The sequence below is a fragment of the Mustela nigripes genome, chromosome 6 (genome assembly GCF_022355385.1).
Source record: "Mustela nigripes isolate SB6536 chromosome 6, MUSNIG.SB6536, whole genome shotgun sequence".
NCBI classification, from domain to species: domain Eukaryota; kingdom Metazoa; phylum Chordata; class Mammalia; order Carnivora; family Mustelidae; genus Mustela; species Mustela nigripes.
Genome location: NC_081562.1, coordinates 126,883,267 through 126,908,277, shown reverse-complemented (window position 1 = coordinate 126,908,277; position 25,011 = coordinate 126,883,267). Strand labels below are relative to the sequence as shown.

The window sequence follows — 25,011 nt, the reverse complement described above, 5'->3', positions numbered from 1 at the left end:
CTGGAGACAAGCAGTGCCATGTGATATAGCTGGGAAAAATAATATGCTCATACTATATACATAATACAATTTTCATTTCAGTGGCAAGCTATGTTGACATAAATCTGTAAAATATGAGGGATAAATTATATCACAAGTACTGAAGATGAAATTATAGTTTTAATTTATGTATATTTGGAGTCTTTTATTTAATAAAAGAAGTGATTTTATTTTCCCCCTTCCACATCACTCCTCTTATAAACGATGACAGCTCTGACTAGTTTAAGTGATTTATATTCTAAACCTATATACTCACATCTGTATATTTGTCTATGTATATATTATGGGAAACATTTCCTTCTCAATCCATACTGATTTCTTGAAGGCAGAATTTTATTGCAGTAAGACGGGTTTCACCATCCAGTGCATAGTTAACATAGAGGGGGGACTTGGCACATCTAGACAGGCTGTGAAATTAAAGTTTTAATACTGGCATAAGTTGCTTGATTCAGTATTCTGTCAAATAGAGTTTAGAACTTATCAATCCTGATCAGTTCTGTTTTCCAACTTTCTCAGCTATTTGAGACCAAGAGCCATGGACAATATCAGACCTAAAATTTTTACAATTTGTCTTATTTCAAGATGGTTGCAGCCCCTCTTGGGATAGTGAGTTTCATGAATTTATTACTCATCATGTGATGTAGCATTGGGAAGAGCACTGGATGGAGAGTCCCTGGTGGTCCAGTTGTTCTGCTAGTCCCACTACTGGCACTGCAATGACCTAGGTTGTGCCTATGAGGGAATCACAGCCTCTCTGGACCTCTTTATTAATGATTTATTGAGCCCCCACTCTGTGTCAATAAACCCAGAACAGGCAAGGAAACAGGTGATCACACTGTAGTGTTAAATGGGCTTGATGATGGAAGAAGATCAGATCTTCCTGACATATGTGATTTATAAGCAGGACCTAAAGTAAATAATAGAAATTGGCTGGGCAAAGAGGGTCATGGTGAGATGGGGAAGGATCACCAGTGCTCTAAAGGGAAAGAGCAGTGTATACAGGCCAGAGAAGAGACTGAGCATGGTAAATTCCAGAACTGAAAGTTTTCAGAATGCCTAGTGAATAGAATACAGCAGAAAACTAAAAGTGGAGGCTGTAGAAAAAGAAGCCAGATGCTAATGGGTGATAGAGGCCAAGTTAATGACTTCGGACCTTATTTTGCTAGCAACAAAGAGCCACTGAAGTGGCTTAGAGAGCTGAGGGACCATTACAGATAGTCACTTTTTAAAGAAAGCACCCTCTTGCTGCAAGGTGGAGGAGAGGTTAGAAGTGTGCAGGACCAGACCCAAAAAAGACCAGGAAGGGGATTGCTGTGGTAATCGAGGTAGAAGATGAGAGTATCCTGAAACAGACATTTGCAAGGAGGACCACCAGCACATGCTTGGCACATTGGGAGGGTCCATAAGTGTTTGTTGATTGACTACCTGGGTGGGAGGAGGAAGAAAGCAATGTCAAGAATAAGACCAGGTTTCTGGCTGGGATGGCTAGAAGCAGAATGGTGCCATTCACAGAAATGATTTTTTGATGAAAAGAAAGGAAATGAATTCTATTCTTCTTTTAAAAATGGTTGTAAGAGGGGTGCCTGGCTGGCTCCAGTTAGTGGAGCATTGCAACTCTTGATCCCAGGATCATGAGTTTGAGCCCCATGTTGGGTGTAGAGATTATAAAGAAATAAACTTTAAAATAATAAATAAATAAATAAATAGGCAAAATACACATAATATTAAGTTTATTGTCTTAATATTAAGTTTATTATAAATAAAGTTGATTATAAATAAACTTAATATTATAAATAAACTTCTTATTATAAATAAACGTAATATGAAGTTTATTGTCTTAACCAGTTTCAAGCTCAGTGGCATGAAGTCCATTCACATTTTTGTGCTGCCATCACCTACATTCGTCTCCAGAACTCTCTTACATCTTGCCAAAGAGACAGCCTGTATCTATGGAACAGCTGGAACAGCGAACTCCCCACTTCTTCCTTCATGCAGTCCCTGATAACCACCATCCTTGCTGTCTCTATGATTTTGACTATTTTAAGTGCTTATGTAAGTGGAACCATACAATATTTGTCCTTCTGTGATTGGCTTATTTCACTTTGCACGACTTATCCTCAGGTTCATCCATATTCTAGCATACATCAGAATTTCCTTCCTTTTTTAAGCCTGACTAGTGTTCCATTGGATGTATATATCACCTTTTGTTGATCTATTTGTCTATTTTTTTAAAATGTTTTTTATTATTTATTTATTTGACAGAGAGATAGAGAGCACAAGTAGGCAGAGGGGCAAGCAGAGGGAGAGGGAGAAGCAGGCGCTCTGCTGAACAGGGAGTCCGATGCAGAACTCAGTCCCAGGACCCTGGGATCATGACCCGAGCTGAAGGCAGACGCTTAACTGACTGAGCCACCCAGGCACCCAATCTATTGTCTGTTAATGGACACTTGGGTTGCTTCCACTTTTTGGCTACTGTGCATAATGCTGTTATGAACATGCATACACAAATAGCTTTTCAAGTCCCTGTTTTTGGTTCTTTGGGATATACTCATGATTGGAATTGTTGGATCATATGGTAATTCTGCATTAAATCTGCTGAGGAGCTGACGTGCTCTTTTCTATAGCAACTGCACCATTTCACATTCCCATCAACAGGACACAAGAGTTCTAATTTCTCTACATTCTCACCAATACTTGCTATGTTATTTATTTATTTATTGAGTCAGTTAGTTAGCTAGTTAGTAGCCATGCTAATGCCTATGAGGTGGTATTTCATTGTGTTCTGGTTTGTATTTCTCTAATGATTGTGGTGTTGAGTGTTTTTTCCATGTGCTTATTGGCCATTTGTTTTTTTGGAAAAAATACCTGTTTAAATCCTTTGTCCATTTTTTTAACCAGGTTGTGTTTTTTGTTTTGTTTTGTTTTATTTTTTTTTGTTGTTGTTGTGTTGTTTTATTGAGTTGTAGGAGTGCTTTTTATATTCTGGGTAGTAACTCCTTATCAGATGGATGATGTATGAATATTCTCTCCCATTCCGTGGGTTGCCTTTTCACTCTGCTGGTTGTGTCCTTTAATGCACAGTTTCTAATTCTGATGTAATCCAATTTATTTTTTGTTTCTTGTACTTTTTGGTGTTATAGCCAAAAAATCATTAAGACATCTGATGTCAGGAAAATTTTCCCCTGCATTCTTCTTAGAATTTTATTGTTTTATCTCTAATGTTTAGGTCTTTGATCCATTTTGAGTGGTTTTTATATACGGGTATAAGGTAAGGATCCAACTTCACTCTTTTGTGATTAGAAATCCAGTTCCCTAGCACCATTTGTTGAAATCCATTCTTTATTTGTAATACAAGGAAACTTAACAGAGAGTCTTTAAATCCCATCTGGCACTTTATGTTTTATGAATCTACTTCCTTATGTTAGTTCTAAAATGACTATATTCCAGTTCCAAATTGTGTCTCCTCACTCTTTATTTTAGAATCAAATGACTAAATCTGTATTTATTACATCAATGTCATTTGTGATTTTTTCATGTTCCCTTTAGCCACCATTTTTCCAGACTGAAGAATCTATATTTTACTTAGTCTTTCCCTATATATCATGTCTGTAGGCTATCCTGTAATCATCCTCTTACTTTTTCTGGACTTTCTCTTGTTCACCATGTCTCTCTCAAGTGAGGTGATATGTATTATAAACAGCATTTTAAAAATATGCACCATCATTTTATGTAATATAAAGATTTTGTTATCTTATGATTATTTTCAGTTTCAGTTTTATGAAGCAAGTATTTTAATCAGCCTTTTGACCATGTCAGCAAACTGAGCCAACACTTTGAGGGAAAGCCCTACAGTGAACCCCAGATCCCCATTTTGAACCCAGAATTCAAAGGCTTCCATTTTAAAGTCTAACATTTTTTTAATTTGTAGTTAAAAAATGTAAATTTTGCTTTGGAAATAATATTGCATTTTCACTAAGGTCTAGGAAATAATCAGTGGATACAGGTCTTCTATGAAATCTTGAAAAGATACGCTCTTTTCTTACTACCTAATATTTATTCTATGCATGCTATACGCAAGGAATTATTCTAGAAGATAAAGGTAAATAATGAATAAAATAAGTGGACAAATATTTGTTGAATAGAAAAAAGATGTATTTCCGGTGGAATGTAGAGTTTGATATTTACCTTTTAGTTCAACTTTATAAATTACATTGTACAGTTTTTGTCCTCTTTATTTTTATCTATTCTTTGATATCACAGAAGAAGAGTGGTATGTTAGAAGTTTCTCACTATGTTATTTCTGTTTATTTTCTCTTGTAATTTTATTTTAACTGACTTTGCTTTATTTAGAGTTATTTTATATCCACTATTGATTTTTTTTTTAATCTCACTTAACTGATTTTTAGCTTTAAATTCTAATTTGATATTAAGATTGCCACTTTATCACCCAAATATGGTCTTGGCAAAAAACAGTTCTGGTTTAAATAAAGAGACAAATGAAGGGACCCCTTTCCAAAGTATAATTAGGGTTAAGGGAACAAACAACGGATGGTGATGTCCCCACAGATTAGCAATATCTTATCTCCATCTCTTAACCTTAAGCATGTGACTTCTGTTCCTACCATTCTGCCAAAACAGTCCTTGTAGAATTTGACATTGACTTCCCAACTCCTAAATCTTACAGAAGTTTCATTTAGCTGATTATTCTCTTCTACTGTTTGTTTCTTTACATCCTTATGCTGTTTACATGGCCAGATCAACAATAACCACCTCCTCTTCCCTGCTTCCATTCTATTCTGTGCTTTTTTTTTTTCAAACCCTACCTATATTTCTTGTCTACTCCTTTTTATAACTGTTGCCTGCCTTGACTTCTCTCTGCCAGACCTAGCCTGATCTAGCATGCTGTCTTTTATATTAATTAGTAACAATGATAAACTCTAAAAACTTAACAAGGATTAACAAAGTTACCCCCTAGTATTTCTGTATTGAAGATAAATAATTGTGAAGTTTCAAAATAATTTTCCACAGTTAGAAAATCCTAGAAGAGAGCACAGGCAGTAATTTCTCTGACATCAGCCGTAGCAACATTTTTCTAGATATGTCTCCTGAGGCAAGGGAAACAAAAGCAAAAATAAACTATTGGGACTACATCAAAATAGAAAGCTTCTGCACAGCGAAGGAAACCATCAGCAAGACTAAAAGACAGCCTACCAAATGAGAGGAGCTATTTGCACAGTTAGAAAACTCCATTCATAAGCAGGTTTTAACAAATACTGCTCTTTATCCTGTTGTTAAGAATAATGTAACCATCAGTATTCTTTTATAACTTTTTTTTTTTTTTTTTTACTTTCCATCATCATCAAACATGTTTTTGGGTTAGGTAATGCATTGTCATCGCATGTCAAAAACACAGTTGAAATACACAAACACATTAACACACAACCTTGAAGTTTTGTTTGTTGAATGCTTTTTAACACGGGTCCCCACCATAGAAAGCCCAGCTCAGTATGCCTTTGACCTGGCACCAGGAGGGGGAAGGTGTTAATTACCACGTTGCCATGAGGTTTATGAACTGGCATTAACATCTCAGCAGGCGCAAAGGTGGCACAACAGCAGCTTCCTAGAATGGGTGAAGAAAGCATCATCACGTGAAATTTATTTCCAGTTACAAAACCTCATGCTTTTTATTTTAGTGATACTGCACAAATGTTATTTTTAAAGCACGTTACTCTATTAGTCACGTAATTACCTTCCCATCTTTATTATCTGTGTAATTAAAGCATAAATACTTTACTTCTTGGCGTAGCAGTTCAATGACGGTGCTTGGTTAATACATTAATTCATCTTTTAAATCTATTATAGCCACACTGCAGTCAGCACTTTTGAGGTTTGGTGAACACAGCTGGATTTCGAGAACACTCCCAGCAGGGCTGAGAAACTAATTGCCCGCAGTATTTAGACTATTTTGAAAAATCTTTCCAATAATTGCATATATACTGTTTTTTGAATGCAACAACAGCATACTCCAAAGTTAGTCTTTACAAATTAATTTGTTTGGCTGATTTCCCTGGTAGAAATTTACTCTCAGACTGTTCTGTTTAGTAAAGTTGATTTAGAGCTTTAAATTCAGGGAAGTCTTAATAATAAATCTAAACAATTTAGGTCAGAGACTCTAGAAAACTTTCAAATCTTGTTTATTCAGGGATTACTAATCAGGACTACATATATGTGAGTGCTGTGAAGTGTGTAAACCTGGTGATTCACAGACCTGTACCCCTGGGGATAAAAATATATGTTTATAAAAAATAAAAAATTTAAAAAAAAAAAACATTGCAGAAGCCACATAGTTGAGATTTAACTATTAATCACAACATTTTTATAAATCAGTTCTGACCTGATTGAATTCTAATTTTAAACGAAAGGAACAAGGGATTAAAATGATAGGATTACCGGACATGGTTTGTAATTGGTTTAAGACAAATGACCAGAAGTGTTAGTAATTTAGCTGATGTCTGTTACGCCCAGATTGCGGTGTATCAGATGAACAAGGGCCAAAAATGTTTGCAAAAATGGTGGCATCCGAATGTGACTCTGCTTCTGTGAAGGAGGCAATTTTAAAAATTTATTTTTGGAAGAAGATAGAAATCATATATTAACTTTAAAATGGAAAACCAGTTTCAATAACTTCTGAGAATATTCCTGGAAAAACAAGTTAATTACAGTATATGTACATAATGAATTACTTCCACATGCAGGTTATGTATGACCTAAATTACTATCAGCTGTTTTTACAGAGATTTTTATTTTAACAGAATAGTATTCTCCGATGTATAGCAACATCTTAAGACATGTATCACAAATTCTTCTGTTTTAACCAAGTAAATTGAGTCTATGAAAGTCTATTAATGGAGAATCAACCTTATGACAAAGTATTTTGAAGGAAATGTGAATAAATGAGCAAAAAATTATTTGTAAGCTGTTGCTTTTCAAACTAGTTTCTGGCACCTCTTATGGCATTAAAATTGAGTTTGGTTTAATATATCTTTTTTTGAGTACATGCCTTTAATAAATAGTAACTTATTTAGAATTAACTATAGAACACAGACCAAAAAATTAGGTTTTAATGTTCTAATTTAGTTTAATGTAATGTTTGCTTAGTATAATAATGAGGTTGTCATTTATTTAAAAAATGAAACAAAATCAGGAGAAAAACATTAGGGAAAAAAGAGCAAAATATATGTTTATAAAAAATACAAAATTAAAAAAAAAAAGTACTTTGGTTTTTCATTTAGTGTTCTATAATGGGGTAAATATCATGCTATGTACTTAGAGTCATAATTTTATTTGTTTTCAAATAAAGAAAAACATACTAATATGTGTTTAGATTATATTGATGGTAATTTAGCAATTAAATATTTCATTTCTGCTATAACAGCACGTATTGTAATGAGATAAAAATGATTATGAGGTTTAGATAGAGGATTATAAATCCTTGAGACTTGGAATCATACTCTATTACTCATTTTTACTTTCTCCTCTTCTCTCTTTTTCTCTCAAGCATGTAGCATGCCAGTTTGTACACCTTAGGCACCCTTCAAATACTGAGTTTTGTATTTAAAATGAAGATCGAATAAACAGGGCTTTGTCCTTAGTGTGAAGACAGCATCACTCCAGGCACCATGAATGACGTTAAATAAGTTCTCTCTAAATCTGAAACTTGGCTTTTTATTATTATGCAATTTTCCTTCTTTTTTTTTTTAAGATTTATTTATTTATTTGAGAGAGAGAGAGAGAGAGAGGGAGAAACCATGAGCAGGAGGAGCAGAGGGAGAGAGATTCTCAAGCTGACTCCGTATTGAGCACACAGCCTGATACGGGGCTCGATCTTACAACCCTGAGATCATGACCTGAGCTAAAACCAAGAGCTGGAGGATTAACTGACTGCGCCACCCAGGAAGTCCTAGAATTTTCTTTGCTGTGTTATTGATATCATATTAGGGAACAGGAAAAAAATTCCAATAACCATAAGTCATTTTGCGTCATCACTGTGTTCTAAAAGTTAAGCAGCTATATATTTTGTTTAGTTTAGAGTCTTTGTGACTGAAGCTAAGAAATAGTTTGAACTCTTGTCATATTTTCGATGAGGAAGTAGTTACGCTTGCATGGTTTTTGCAGCAACATTCTGAATTTTTTTTTTTCCTTTTGGTTTATGCAAGCCGAAAATAGAAAACTCTTTCACGAACAAGAGGTCGAGAAATGCCTTGTAGCCCTTTTGGGTTCTGAAAATGACGGAACGAAAATTGCTGCCTCCCAAGCTATTTCGGTGATGTGTGAGAATTCAAGCAGCAAAGAATTTTTCAATAATCAGGGTAAGCAAACCAGACAGACCCATTTTGAACATTTTTAGGCCACCAAACTGTTGTTTTTTTGGATGTTTATAGACTCACGTCTCCCCTTTCTGCTTCTGCAGGGATTCCACAGTTAATTCAGTCGCTCAGGAGTGACAATGAAGAAGTGAGGGAAGCTGCGGCCCTCGCCCTGGCTAATCTGACCACATGCAACGCGGCAAATGCAAAGTGAGTACCACACAACTCCACACCGCCTCTTCCGGGGACCTCCAACAGTCCAGTATGTTCTGATTGTAATATTTTGGCTTTCAAGCCATTGTACATATTCTGACAGCTGTTCTATCTTGGATTATTCCTCAGGAACCCTCTCTTGTGGAAGATTCTAGAACAAACAGAACTGGAGAGTGCTGGAAATATTAAAGACAACTCTATATAAACCTTTGATAAAGCTAGAAAAAATTTAAAAGATCCGTTTTAAAGTGACATAAACATTAGGCAAATCTAGAAACATTTTAGAAAGTCAGTCTGAAACAACATATTATGGGTAAATACTATGAGGAAAGATTGGAAAGGAATGCCCTCTGCATGCCAAGCACTGTGGTACATGATCTGTATTCATTAGAATTTTAATTATCAAGATTATCTGTCAACAAATGAGAAAACTGAGGCTCTGAAATTTACCTAATTTTCCTGGGTATACAAATTTATTAAAATAGCTGATCTGGAAATTAAACGCAGGTCTCCTGGCCTCCAGAATCTATGTTCTTTTCTCTGCAGAAGTCCACCTGATAAAAGAGTGAAAATTTATTATTTTTTTCTTCTTAAAGATTTTATTCCTTTATTTGACAGAGAGAGATCACAAGTAGGCAGGCAAAGAGAAGGGGGGGGGGGTAGCAGGCTCCCCGCTGAGCAGAGCTCAGTACGGGGCTCTATCCCAGGACCCAGATATCATGACCTGAGCCCAAGGCAGAGGCTTAACCCACTGAGCCACCCAGGCGCCCCTAAAAGAGTGAGAATTTCTTGAAGGCAACTTTCATAAATAATTATTTACCCTCCCTATATCACATTTGGTATGTTTATTAGTCAGAATTCTCTAGGGATACCTAACCGATAGGACATAATATACATAGACGAAGAGGTTTATTAGAGGAATTGGCTTACGTGATTCTAAAGGTCAAGAAGTTTCATGATCTCCCATCTGCAAACCTTGGAACCAGGAAAGATGGTGGTATAATTTAATCAGAGTCTGAAGGCCTGAGAGCCAGGGGAGCCAGTGTCCCGGGGCAGGAAAAGATGAATGTCTCAGCTTAGGTAGAGAGCAAGTTCACCTTTCCATTTCTCTTGTTCTATTTGGACCCTCAATGGATTAGGTGAGGCCCACCCACTTTGGTGAAAGCAACCTTTACTCTGTGTACTGATTCAAATACTAACCTCTTCCATAAAGACCTGCACAGACACACTCAAAAACAATGTTTTACCAACTACCTGCATGTTGTTTAGCCCAGTCAGGTTGACACATAAAACCCACCTTCACAATTCGCAAGTCAATAACTTTTGTATATTATTCCTTTGTGATATTGTGGTTAAAATCATTCTTTCTAAATTTGAAATAAATCTTCCTCCACCTCCCTCATATACTTAATCTATTTCTTACCCCTTCTTTCCCTTTCTCTCCTCCCACACAAATGTTTTACAAGGCCTTATTCAATGACTAAAAAAAATCTAACAATGCCTGATTAAAATACAGCCAAAATGTATAAGCATCAGAATAAAATTGTTCTCCTTAAATAGCTATAATCGTTGACACGGTAATTTTGAAATTCAGGCTCATCATCATTTACATGAACCACACGAATTTCTAGAATACTGAGTCATAGTAAGTGGCAGTTTGAAAATAGCATATTTAGTGATTGTTCCAGTATCAATGTGCTGGTGCAGAAGTCTTATCAGTGACATTAAAACACTTCTGGCTTCGGTACATTTAGATTATATAGTATCTGAAATACTTTAATAGGCCCCCAGAGTATACAGACATTGCAATTTGATGTGAGTTTGCCTGGCTTCTATCATCTCACGGTTTTATATAAAATCAGAGAAAATTAGGATGTTAAGTAGCTTCCAAAAGAGGCTGCCCCCAGTTTTTCTCCTGCAATTTAATCATCTGTTTCACAGAATTTTGTCATCTGACTCTATAGTTCCATTGTGTCAACACAGAAAGGTCAGTTAACACTAAATGATGCCACACCCCTCTCTTTTTGTAATTTATTTTTATTTTGATAAATTTCCAATTGCAGTTTTACCTATTATATATGGTCCATTCTGATTTTTTTTGTTTGTTTGTTTTTCAATTTGTGTTTGGTTTGGAACATGGGACATGAATGAAAGTGGTTTTATGGATATCTTTTGAGGCTTACATAGTTTTTACTTTGGACTTGCTTGGCTAAAAGATATTGAAAATAAATGTTTCTGAGAAGGAAATGGAGTAAGATTTGACATGTTTGTGTCAAATGTTAAAGACTGGAGTTGACAAAGATTCTATAGTCCACCAAAAGGAATGAAAACAAATAAGCCACATTGTCTATCATTCTAGCAAACCTCTTAGAGTAGTAATTAGAACCACAACAGAAGAGACAGCAACCATGATTGATTATTGTTAAGAAGAAGCATTTTCTACTCAGATCATCTTTAAAAACATATTAATTTAAACTCAGCATTGATGAGTATTTCTAGCATCACATTTTAGAAGCAGGGCCTTAGATCATCTTTCCTAGCTGTGGGATAGAGGTTGGTGGGCTGAGTCATGGCTCTGCTGCTGGGGCAGTAGGACTAGGAGATGGAAAGAATGTTGCTTTTCTGCCACACCTAAGTGATAAAAGAAGGCAAAAAACCAGAGCTAATGGCTTCCAGGTGTACTGCATAGCTGTTTAGATACCTGATAATTGCTGGCCTAATTAAAAAGAAAAATTGCAGTTAAGCACTGTGAATACTAATTTTGTTTGTTAGAAGACAACCCTTCTCTAACATTGGTATCTCTATATGCCTATAATTCTTAAAGCCAGGGTAACTTCTGGAGTTGGAGGCCCATTTCATGAATTGAGTTTTCTCTGGTGTGTTATGATTACATGTAATGCTGATATAATTTCCTTTATGTAACAATGGATTTTTGCCTGGAAAGTTGTGGGTAAATAAAAATTTTCTAAGTTAAAGGAAAAAAAAAAATCAACCAGAGGAAAGAAAAATATACTTTGTGGTGACTCTTTTTGTAAATTTGACAAATGCTTTTAAAAAATAAAATATTTTCACAGTCTAAAAATAGAATTTTATACAAATTTATAATCTAAAATACTTATAGTCAGATTTTCACACATCTTGCTTTCTTAAGAAAGAAAACACACCCATATGCTAGAGAATTAGGTAAGACAATGAGTAATTTTGTTAGCAATGACCAATAAATAGCCACATCATCCATACCTCTTTCTACTTTAATTATAAATATCACCTTAATTGGTGCCAAAAGATTTTGCCTCAGTGGTATATTCTCTGTGAATGAGGATTCCTAGATGCTCAAGTTTTCCATATATTTGAAAATTCTTTATAATCAAAACTTTTTTAAAAAATTCATAATGCATTTGAATTAAAATCTGAAATCCTTCCCTCCAACTTTTGAAACTGATCATACTGTTTTTAGACTTTTGCGGGGGAGGGTTATGGTTGCCATTTTGAGTTGATGGCCATCGTGTGCTCCAAGGTGGTGGTGTCAGGCCCTGTAGGGAAGGTAGATGTTTGCCTCACTCCGAGTGTGGCCTTCTGGTGGCATTGCCTTTTGGGTGTTGATGCGTTTTGTTGACCCCTCATTGGCAGCCTGTCAGTATGAATTTTCACTACTGTCTGTAGATCTGATTGGCAGGACTGATCCTGCCAAAACTCTCCTCAGATCCCTCCTTTCAGTCAGTTAAAAGCTTGGATACCAGGTAACTGAGCTTTATGCAATCTTACATAAAAGCCACAAGTAAGGACCCGAGACCTCTTCTCTAAGTGGTGTTTTGGTCCCCAGTGACCATTTCTTCCTTTCTTTTTCCCTCCCTCCCTCCCTTCTTTCCTTTTCTTTCTTTCTTTCTGATAGTACTCGTGTATATTCTGAATATATGACGTTTCCAGGTATTTGAGTTATATAGACAATTGAGACTGTACTTAAAAAAAAAAAAAAAACAATAATAATCGAATAGACACAAATCGCTTTGCTTACAAATAAGCCAGTATTGGGGAGTAAAATAATGAAAGGTGAAGTAGGTCATAAAACTTTTCTGGAAATATGTACAACTTTCAGGAGTGTTTTGCCTCAGGCCTTATGGCTGGACTAGTCTCAGTGCAAGGAACATTCTTGGCCCCAGAATGCCCATGGCTCTCTCCTCCTTCAAGTCTGTTCAAATGTCACCTTCTTAAAGAGACCCACCGTGACCACAGTGTTTATAGTTGTACCCAGACACACTTTTTTTCAAACCTCCTTCCCTGCTGCCCCTTTTCCGTAGCACTTTTCTAATACACTATGTGACTCATTATGTTTGTTATTTATTTTCTGTCCTCAACCCTTCTCTGACCAGCACCCATGAAGGAAGTGCCTTTGTCGGTTTAATACACGGATACTTCTCAAGCATCTAGAATGTGCCCATTGCAGAGTAGGCATTTGGGGGAAGTAGACTTACCACAGATATAATGGAAAGCAACAGGACAGTGAAAAAACAGTTCTGACATCCACCAATGCCCATAACCTCCAACAGAAAGTGATCATTTTGTGCGCTCATTTTTACATAATTTGAATCACAAAAGCAACAGTGGAAACTCACCTCGAAGAGTTTCCTAGTCATACTTTTCATTCTTTATTATCTACAGGGTACAAATCACTTAAAGTGGATAAAAACACAAAGGCCACGAACACAAATAAAAATAATAGTTTGGAGGTATAGGAAAAAAAGGACAAGTAGAGCCAGATTCACTGAAAGTGATGGGGGAAAAGAAAAAGTGAAATTATTTTTTAAGTGAATAAATAAAAAGCAAAAAGCCGGAAAGGAAGAAGTAGGTGAAAATGGAAACCAGAGAGCAATAATGAATTTTTATATAAAAATGTAACCCATTGGGGTGGCTGAGTGACTCCATCAATTAAGCGTCTGAGTTTCAGCTCAGGTCATGATCTCAGGGTCTTGAGATCAAACCCTGCGTCAGTCTCTGCTCTCAGCACGGAGCCTCCTTGAAGATTCTCTCCCTTTCCCCCTGCTCCTCCTCACCAGCACCCCCAACCCCCAGCCCACATACATGCACCCTCTCTCTCTCTCTCTCAAAATAACTAAACAAATGTTTTTTTAAAAATGTAACCCATTTAGTTACTCTGGACACTGTTATCCTTTCTTGGTTCACTGCTAATCTTTCTGACAATTCTCAATTTATAATACTTTTTGGAAAGGATAAAGTTGATTTTTGATGTAGGAAATACCATTTCAGCAACATTTCATGTGATATTTACCTTGTACTCTTCTATCCAGTTATTCATATCAAAGCTGTACATTATTTATGCAAATATCTAGAGAATTATTGTTGGTTGACATTCTTCTGGGGGGCAGACTCTACCTATTACAAGAGTGTTTTAAACTGTTAATTTATAACATCACTGCCATCTGTTGGATCTGATCAGAATTAGTTTTTGAGTTATCCTAAGAATAAAAAGAGTTTGATGTTTTTCGTTTTCCTTGCCAACACTCAGTAAATTTTGGCTATTAGTAAACTATGAAAAGATTAGAAAATAGGAGGGTTGGTGACTAGATCTCAAAAGATATAGTTATTTTAGGAAATAAGACAATGAATAAAATGGAAACATAAAAAGTAATAATACAATGAATACCCATAGATAAGTAAGTACAAACGGTGGTTTTGCTGTAGAGAATACATAATCCAGTCTCTGTTGTTTACTCACAGACCATACTAAATCCCGCGTTTTCATACTCCTTACTTCCATGTTCTCTCCATGTAGAACTGAGCAATTTCACTCAGGCTGAGAGACCTTCTTATCTCCATTTCTTTATTTTTTATTTCTTGTACCCCTTCTTGGCTTTCCACAACAGTGACTTAAGTAACTTAATTCTTACTTGATTAATGATTAATAATTGATTAATGATTGATTAATCAACCATTGATTAATAGTTGATTAATGATTGATTAATGACAGCAGATATAGTGGTTACTTAAACAAACAGGAAGTTGACTGATGCAGGCCACTGCAGGCCTCCACAATATGAAAGACAGAGCCCACCTCTCCCCCCTTCCCCTCGGCCTCCTCTTCCTCCTGCTCTTCCTCCTCCTCCTTCTCTTTTTAAAGATTTTATTCATTTACTTGAGAGAAAGAGATAACAAGAGAGAACACAAGCAAGTGGAGAGAAGGAGAAGCAGGATCTCTGGTGAGCAGGGAGCCCGAAGCGGGGCTCAATCCCAGGACCCCAGGATCCTGACCTGAGCTCAGGGCTCAGGTCACTTAACTGACTGAGCAACCCAGGGGCCTCTAGAGACAAAGCTCTTCTGTAAGGACCCGTCTGCTTTTGTGTGACCTACAGTGAGGACCACAGCAAAGGAAATGAGAAGATGAGTAAGGAGCACACCTCAAAGGGATTCTAGAAAGAGACAAAATGTCCCCAAACTATATGGATGTATATTTGAGTACTTTGGGAACTTTTGAATGTTCTTTATTACCTATGGATAACCTGTTATTTTGTATTATCAGTATTAATATTTCTCTTTGCTAATTTAGAAATAAAACATTAACTAAATGGTAGAATTATTCCTGGTGGGCCATGCCTAAGGAAACCATGTAAGGTGTAGAGAAACCATTTCAAAGGTATGCCACGTGCAGAACTTTATACAGCCCTTCCGGAAAAGGCAGGACCTCATCCATTCACCATGACCCAACTCCCCGTCAGTCACTGGGCGTTATCAGGGGAGAGCCTGACTCTAAGTCATTTCTTGGAATGTTAAATCTCCCTCATATGTATAGAAAGCACTTTTCAAAGCTTTTTTTTTTTTTTTTCCATTCTCACCCCATTAAATAGAATTGGTGGAAGGTAATATATTTGTATATTTATTTTTACAAATATTTCTTTTGATTTGTAAACTTAAGTATATAGACTAATGCTGTATCTTAGAATTGGTTATATTGTGCTCTCAAGGCTAATGTGCGCTGAATGAGGACAGTCACTTTGAAGGAGAAAGAAAGTCTCCCCTAAAGTTGGCAAAACACCACAAGCTTCACTTCCAGCTCTGTTCCGCTATGAGATGGGATGTACAGCTCTGAGATGGCTAGAGTGGTGTTTTCTCACTCTTTGAAAATAAATTCTACTATCTGTTCTAGAGCATACTTCTTTTTTATTTATTTTTTGAGATTTTATTTATTTGATAGAACAAGAGTGCAGAGGGTCAGAGGGAGAAGCAGACTCCCCACTGAGCAGGGAGCCTGATGCAGGACTCAATCCTGAGACTCCAGAATCATGGCCTGAGCCAAAGGCAGATGCTTAACCAACTAAGCCACCCACCTGCCTTTAGAACATGCTTCTTGGCCAAAGCACACAGATACACTTAGAGCAAACCATCTTGTCACTTTGAATACTTTGCTATTAAAGAAACCTCCACTGTAGAACTAACCCACTGTGATTTACAAAATTAAAATTCAGTCTTGTGAAAAATGCAAACTCATGTTATAGACTTGCCGTCTCTGCTGGACTTCAGAATGCCAGAGCTATACAGTTACTGTCTTTGTTGCCTAAGGGGTTTTCACCAGTAAAATATTTCCAGAGCTCCGGTTTCCTTGTGAACGGTGAAGGGAACTATGTCTTCATACTGACCCCTAGTGGTCATTGAGGAGGAAGTTGGGGGATGGGCAAAAAAGGCAACGGAAAGAGCTCTGTATTGTCATGAAAGGCACACTAATTTAATTTGAAACACTCTCTGATGCGTCTAAAATAATATTTTAAAACATTAAAATATTGTCTCATAAGCATTTCATTTTGTTGTTTTTGAAGAAAGAATATTCTACTGCTAAATGTGTGTTAATAGACGCTTGCGTTTGTCTTTGGTCCCTTTTAAGGTGCAGGCGCTTTAAAATGTTTTGACACGTGCCTTGCTCAAGTGACGGAATAGCTGCGGTGCTGTATAATCATATAGATTAATAGATATGCTTGGACAGCACAGTTAATCACATTGTTATTGTAGTCTCTCTAGAGCTGATTTTTTGCTCTTGACTTTATATAATAGAAAAGATTGTTTTGTTTTGAAATTCTTATTAGTATCATTTTGTTGTAAGATGCTACCTCCTTTGGGGCACCTGGGTAGCTCAGGGGGTTAAGCCTCTGCCTTTGGCTCAAGTCATGATCTCAGGTCCTGGGATCGAGTCCCGCATTGGGCTCTCTGCTCAGCGGGAAGTCTGCTTCTCCCTCTCTCTCTGCCTGCCTCTCTGCCTACTTGTGATCTCTGTCTGTCAAATAAATAAATTAAAAAAAAAAAAAGATGCTACCCCCTTTGAAATAGAATGCTCACAATATGAGCATCCTACAAGATAACTGAGTTAGTTTCATAACCTTTTAGAAAATTCAGTTTTGTATAAGGATATTTTAAACTTTTGTATTAAGGATGATATCTCAAAGAACTTAAAATATTTATTTTCTATTTTAAAAGGTTGCTGAAGTTAATAGATCACATAAATGGGAAGAGTCTTTGTAGTAAATTTATTCTTGTATTATTTCCATTCAAGTTTACTGAATGAATGCTTTTCCTTTCTACCTGTTAGCTCCTTGATAGGGGAGTTCGAGGGAGTTGAAACTCTAGTCTCCACTCCGGCAACTTTTCTCTCTCTGCCTCCTGCTCAGTATCTGAGTCTGAACTTCTCCAGATCTTCACCAAAATGCTGTTCTTTGCTTTCCTGATGTCTTTGAGTCCTAGACTGGACCGGCCACGCCCCTCTGGAGGGGTGAGTCTTCATTTTCTCCTTTCCTTCCTACAGTCCCTCCACTTCTCCCAGTTTCCTTTCCATTAGCCTTCCTCTCCTCCCCCCTCCTTCTGCAAAGAGAATAAGGAAAACTGAAATAAATATATCCAGTGGTTAGTAAGAATTCCCCACTATGCTACATAGCAAAATGGCTTGCCTCATTTCTCATTCCCCGGCTTCTTTTTTTTTTTTTTTTCCTAGAAAACCTCATACTTTTTAAAGCTTCAGAGATGGATGATTGTAAAAAAGGTTATAGACTAAACGTCAGACCACCAGACTTTTAATCCTGTGTTGGTTGACTGACTTGCCTCACGAGCAAATCTTAGTCTCTCTATATGTTATCTTTCTTCACTGTAAAACAAAGAAAAGCAAGCCTAGATTATCTGTTGTATTTTGTGCATCTACTAATTACCCTCTATCCAGCATCATAAGGAGTCTTGAGCTCAACTTCCACTAGGAACTAGTTGGGATCATTCTTTACTACTTTTATCATTTTATCGCAGAGGTGAAGGAAGTTACGAGTTTAAGTTTCTTTTGTAACTTTCACCATTACTTGGGGGTTCTTATGTTTAGGCATTGTTCGAGGCTGCAGGGAAACCATATGGAGCACATCGAAGGTTCCACCAGACTGCTGTCAGGCCATAGAGAGTAACTTTAAGAAGGTAATTTCAGAAGTGATAACAGTATCAATTAAATACAGCAGCACAATGTCCTAGAGAGGAGCATGCATGACATTTTTTGTGAAAAGGGTCAGGGCCGATGACATAGAGCTCATCCAAGACAGCCTCTCTGAAGAAGTGACGTTAGAACTGCCGAGAGAATAAGGCAGCTCAGCAAGTGCCTTGGGTTTTTCTGTCCTGTCGCATGAAAGCATGTGGCGTCCTTATTATTTAGTGGAGAAAATCAACATGGTACCTCTAATTACTTAGGGATTGCGTCACTTGTCACATACAGATGCATAAATAGACCGATTTCCGGATTAAACAGAAACATTCGGTAGCTGCAAAAGCCATTTATTATAAGTATTCCAACACCTTGACCATTATTCCTGTTTTATCAGGAAACAAGTCAGCCATGTAAAATGAAGATGGTGGTTCTTTCCTGATGGCAGCTAGTTAATTATTGGCAGGCAGTCCAGCTTTTGAAACAGAAGGTGGCGTGTATGGAAGTGAAGTATTGCAATTGAACAGAGAGGTCAATAAGGAATCCACGTCACTTGTAAGAAAATTACATTTGATTTCCCTAGACTTTGATTGACTGCCTTACAATTGGTAACAAAAACCTGCACGCTGCTTGTGGAAGTGCGAGGTTAGCCTCTCTGCAACTGCCGCTCTCTCTTTAGAACCCATGATGTCATAGCCAGCTAGAGAACACAAACTCTCAAAACTCTCAAAATTATGCCACAGAGATACATCAATAGAGAGAAACGATTAGATCACATACTTTTTTAAAAAATTTTTATATATTTATTTATTTATTTATGGCATTTTCTCTATTTTGCTATAGGATGTAAAACTGCTTGCATTTGTTTTTGTGGCTGGGTTTTACTTTAGTAATTACATGCTACTTTTTAAAAAATCCTTCATTTTAAGCATTCACCTACAATTAATTGTGTTAAGGGAGAGCCCTTAACTACTGATGTTTCTTTAAATAAGATTTCTTTAAAAGGAGAAAATTCTCTTGGCTACTTTTGTCAGTCCTGGAGTTCGGCCAGAGTTGGGGACAAACATCCCATTCTCCCGCCACCGTGGGGCTGCGCCGGGGTCAGAGTTGTTTCGGATGTACTCAGAAATTGATCAATTTAACGAACACACTTGACTTTTTGGATCATTACTTTTGTTGAAAAATTGGCTGGACGAGAGTCAGGAATCCTGCTCCCAGCATTCCAAATCTGGCTGTGATAACCAGGAGACCCGTTTATCATCCCCGCCAGCGTCCCGGTCCCCACGCACCCGTGCAGACTCACGCGGAGCCCAAGGCTCAAACATGCCCCACCCACGCCTGCTGCCTAAGCACCTCTCCTGACCACTTGCACCAGGTCTGCCGCCAACACGTCTTCCTCGGTGTGACAAACTTCGCCAAGACATATGAAAAGTCAGGCTGGTGGGAATGGTTGTAATCACTGTTAACAAACAAGGTTCTGATTGCCAATATTACCATCTGTTTCATCGGGTTCCACAGATTACCCTGTATGTGGGCTCTGTTAAACAGATTTCTGTCCTGCCCAAGGTCACCCTTGATTCATGTAACCAGCCTTTACCGATGGGTTAAATGGGATCTTGGAACCACAGCCAGGATTTTCTGAGAACTACCAAAGAGGGTCACCTGGTGATACCACCCAGACGAACGGAGCTGCCCACGTCTGCAAAGAAAAAACGTGGATGTCCTTTGGTTTATAAATGGACATATCCCTAAGACGTGTTCTAAAGTATAAGATGTCATTCCCTAAACTCCATATAAAAACTCCTTCACTAAATTAGGGAAGAGTTGGGGTTGGGGAGAGCGGCTGTAAGTGCTCCAAGCAGAGATCTCAATTCTTTGGGGTACCGTACTTTTTTTTTTTTTTTTTTTTTGTCCTGTGCCTCTGTGCCTTCTTGAAACCGTAAAGCGGAACTGGGTATTTTCCCCTCACCCTCTCTCGACTCCTCCTGAGGTTTTCTTCATCGCTTCCCTTGAGTGGAGTCAAGTCAATTTATATATATTGATCTTCTCGGCACTGGGGATATAAATAAGACTCCAGATGTGGGGACCGGGTGTAGACATAGCAAGAGGAAGGAGTGAGAAACCAGGAGAGGCGGGGATGGACAAGAATGACCACAGCAGAAGGGGCAGCTGAGTGGGTTCTGAAGGGCAAACTATGGTTCCCCCGGGAAAGGGATGTGGACAGGTAGGGCCAGGCCTTTCAGGCAGAGAAACCACGAATGCAAAGACACACAGACACGAAATCGCATAGTATTTTCAGTGAGCCGTAAACAGACACTATGTGTGTACGGTCATTGTATTTTTCCTTAACCATATTCTTAGTGTCCCTCTTCTAAGTGCTTTTTCACTGTGGGGCTCAGGGATTCAACCAAAACGCTTTGTGGTCAGTCCTTTACACAACAAGCTTCTGTAACAGAATATTTCAAGATTGTTGCCATTCTGTGGGAACCTTTGTGCCCAAACAGCATTTTTTAAAAAATGTATATATGTTTCACAAACAAATAATCTTGAGCTCGTGGGGAAAAGAGACCTGGTATCCAGTTTGGGGCTCAAGATATGCTAACTTGAGGATGAGGCACTTGTGCTGAGCTTGGTAAGGTGATTGGGAATTATCAGGAGGAAGAGTTCATCGAGAAGTTAGAATGGCGGGTGTATGAGAATACCCAGGGATAAGCCAGAGCCTGGCGTGTTGCGGGTTGCCAGAGAGGCCCTGAGCACAAAGCCACAGGGAGAAGTGAGGGGGGTGTGGGCCGGCAGGGGAGGCAGGTAGGCTCGAGCAGGGCCTCAGAGGCCATGTGGGAAATTTAGGGCTTCATCCTGAGCAATGAGAAACCAGAAACATTTTTTTTTTCAAAGATTATTTATTTGACAGACAGAGATCACAAGTAGGCAGAGAGGCAGTCAGAGAGAGAGGAGGAAGCAGGCTCCCCAAGGAGCAGGGAGCCCGATGCGGGGCTCCATCCCAGGACCCTGAGATCATAACCTGAGCCGAAGGCAGAGGCTTCACCCACTGAGCCACCCAGGCGCCCCCAAAAACATTTTAAAGAGGGGGAAAATCTGATGAGGCATATGATGTATATAATTATAATCATCTGGTAATTATTTTAGAAGATTCCTTTAGCTGGAAGTTGGAGAAAGACTCGGGGGTGGCGGGAGAGACCTGTTAGAAGAGCACATCAGTTCACAAGGGGTTGGCGGAATGGATTCGATGGAAGAGACGGAGCTCGAGAGAAGAGAGAGATTCGAGAAATAGGGAGACGGAAAAGAGTCAGGACTTGGTAATAAATTGGTTACACACGACATGCTGAACTTCACTTCTGTTTACATACATCAAATGATATAAACAGAAGTTTTTATACTTTTCCATATTTGGGTTTTAGGTTTTTTTTTTGAAATGTACATTTTAAACTCTTACTTGATGAAACTCCAACTGATGGAGGTTCACGATAGTAAGAATCAAAATATTTTCAGATTATCATGATGACATATGGCCCTATAATTCTGGATTTTGTAACAAAGCAGTTTGACTTCTGTCCCGTTCATTTGGATAATGCCATACTATCTAGGAAACAGAAATGTGTTTTTAAAATATGACAGGCTCCAGCCTGTGTACATTATCAGACACAGGGAAAAATAAAACAGAATGTCTTAGGTTTAAAACACAGAATTAATGCGATTCTTTAAAAAGAAAAAAAAAAGTAAATTCTGTGCTCTATTACTGTAATGAAATGAGGGTTTTTTTGGTTTTTTGCTTTATTGTTTTTTGGTGTTTTTTTTTTAGGTAAAAATAATAGCTTGATTTTTTTTCACCATAATAACTTAATTTCGCTTATGCTTTTTACACCTAAGCAGACGGCACACAGCGCATTACGGGCAGGTTTGTACACACAGTGCAGCTCGTTCTCCCAGCTGCATGCGTGCGATCTGTCTTTCAGTGCTGGGAGTTATGTTCAATTTAGTAAAAGCTATATTCCACTGTGCACTAGAATCTCCTGTTTCTTAAACAGCTAGGATTTTATGTACTTCTCCTTATTGGCTCATAAAGAGCACAGAAAAGAGGAGAAGGTAGAGATAAAAATGAACCAAGGCAAAATCCGCCTTTGTCCAGGAGAGAGGAGGAAGCAAACACGAGCACAAAGGCTGTGAGCAGAGATGCATCTGGCGCACATTACGGGAGCTTGCAGCCTGTCTTTTGTTTTGTTTTGTTTTTTAATAAATAAGAGAAATCAAACGACAAAGTGCGATCCTACGTATTCACTTAAATTTTCCAGAAAACCCGTGAAGCATACAAAAGACGCAGCCCTGGAGAATGTACTGGTAGGCGCTTTCCTACAATACTTGCAGCTTCTAACACGGTTGCAATGAAACACCTCCTCTGTGTGCTCCTCCCTGATTCTCCAGGACGTTTTAAAAACGTTCCCTTGAACGTTGTCAAGGGAAAAATCACTAAATGACAAAGGAATCGTGCCTTCTAACTGAGGCATGTTTCCAGTGGTTACTAAGTACAGAGTATTTTGGTTGAAGGGACTGATTGCATTCAGTACATGAAAAATAAGTCAAAGAAATTAAACAATTTTTAATAGGTTTATGTCTATATTAGAAAATATGCGTAATTTAAAATTCTTGCTGGCAGTTTTAAAAAATTCAATATTTAAGCTCTAAATACAAAATAGGAGAAGTTTCTGAGAAACTAATGTACTAGTGCCTCCAAATTTTTCCTTATTCATACAATCAAATGACCCCTGTTTGATTAATAGTAGGAGAAGCATGGAAAGTAAAATTATCTTGAGTGTTTATTTTGTCCCCTAAGACAGGAGGGCAAATGCTGGCCCTCAAGCTGTCATAGTGAGATGCAGGCAGACCCTTCCTATATTTTTATAGAAACAAACTTTGGTTACAGGTCATCTAACCAATTTTTAAAGAGATGCCTTCCCCAGAAAATAATGGGTGACCCCACAGGAAGGACTATAGGAAGAAATGGAAGCAAACTCTGACTTTGCCTTCATAGCAATCTAGTGTGTTTTCTGGATGGATTTAGTCAAACCAGGGGTGGGAGCTACCTTCAGGGTAGCTCTCATTGGTCATTTCATCGCAGCCTAGTAGCTGCTGTTCGGTCCACTTCAGAGCTGGTCTGAGTGACAATCACAGCTTCCTTTCTCCCTGGTGGCACTTCATTTACATTGTGCCCTCTCTCAGACAGTTGTGATAACCTCTAATCTCGAGATTGTCACTTCTTCGCAATCAGCAAATGTAAGTGACTACCAAATTAAATTTAATTATCAGAATATTCATCGGAATACAGGGTGATGGGCTGAATCCTATAGCCTCACTTGTTTTCAGATTTCATTCTTAATATGATCTTAAGTGAAAAAAAATTGTCAGATATAAAACGTAAAGGGACGTTCATGTTATTGGAGTCTCAGGTATGTTTTTATTGTCTTAATTACTTCTATTCCCATGACAATGTAAATGGGTTTTTAACACAATTTGGGGTCTTTCTTTGAAAGTAGGATGTTCTGTATATCTTATGGCTTGGAACATCTCTTATTTGAAAGAATTCCAAATATTAAAGAACATAATTAAATCATCTACCTCTTCTTAAAATGATCCCCTTTTTAATTTTTACTACTTTATGAGCTTTTTAAGTGATTAGAAAGCAAGGACTTTAGAGAGTAGGGCCTTCTTAAAAAGAGGCTTATTACTTGTGAGACTATTAATGTGTTTGACGGATAATCATGGTCTTTTTATAGCAGAAATAGGAAAGTAAGCAACTGAATATGCCTACATTACTAAAACTAGTCATTATGTCAATATTATGACTTTGATCTTTGATATTTACTTTGTAAATCAGCTTTCACCTCCAAAATGTTTTGCTGGCTTCAAATGTGTTAACCCCTGCCTACAATTAACAACCTCATTTAAAGAGGGGGAGGATGAGCTAAAGAGTTTTAACTCAAACCAGGAGCATCTCTCACTCAATCATTCCCCCTATTTAAAGGCTTAGTTTTCTAGGGACACTTGGGTGGCTCAGTTGGTTAAGTGCCTGACATTTGATCTTGGCTCAGGCCCTGATCTCAGGGCTGTGAGATTGAGGCCCAGATTAAGATTAAGATTAAGGTTTTTCCTCTCTAAGAAAAAAAAAAAAAAGAATAAAGAAATATATAGTTTTGCTTTCCTACTGGTTGAGAATATCTAAATCGACTTTCTTTGAATAAAATTTCCTGGTCTTATAAGTATCACGGAGTTTAAAAAAAAAAAAAAAGCTGTAGGAGGTTTTCTAAGAAGTAGTCATGCATTTTTCTATAATGACAAGCTGTAGAAGTAGGAAAAGGACAATTTAAATTCACTCTTAACTGACATTTTCCCAGACTCCACTTAAATCACTGGCACCTCAAGTCTGGGTTCATTGCATTGGACGTTAATTTTTTTTTTCTAAAACCGTATTTATGTACTCATTTGTTTAATAAGCTCCATTGTACCCTCCAAGGACCGTTTCTTGAACTCAGATGATGCGCATTTCTCTTCTGTGTACCCAGTGCTGCTGCTGAAGCCGATGCAATCGATCCACTGATAAGCATCCTGTCGAGTAAACGAGACGGAGCCATCGCCAGCGCCGCTACAGTATTGGCGAACATGGCGATGCAGGAGCCCCTGCGGGTGAACATGCAGAACCACGACGTCATGCACGCCCTCATCGGCCCGCTCCGCTCCTCCAACACGGTTGTGCAGAGCAAGGCGGCTCTCCTGGTGGCCGCAACCGCGTGCGACGTGGAGGCCCGGACAGAGGTGAGAGCTTGTCTGTCCGCTCATTTTTCCGGTCTGTGCCTATGGGTGGATTAATTTGAAACATTTTCAAGGGTTTGAACCTACCCATCATTTAGACCCTTCAAAATTGGTGCAGCC

General features: G+C 38.0%; 1 protein-coding gene across 3 annotated transcripts in view; it reads left to right on the top strand.

The window, feature by feature from the left end:
* Nucleotides 1–25,011, top strand: part of ARMC3 (armadillo repeat containing 3) — a 91,839-nt gene that overhangs the window by 35,692 nt on the left and 31,136 nt on the right. For all 3 annotated transcript variants that reach the window (XM_059405003.1, XM_059405002.1, XM_059405004.1), the window contains exons 9-11: nucleotides 8,256–8,408; nucleotides 8,510–8,615; nucleotides 24,645–24,894. In XM_059405003.1, coding sequence (XP_059260986.1) covers nucleotides 8,256–8,408; nucleotides 8,510–8,615; nucleotides 24,645–24,894 — 509 coding nt within the window. The remainder of the gene's footprint in view (nucleotides 1–8,255; nucleotides 8,409–8,509; nucleotides 8,616–24,644; nucleotides 24,895–25,011) is intronic.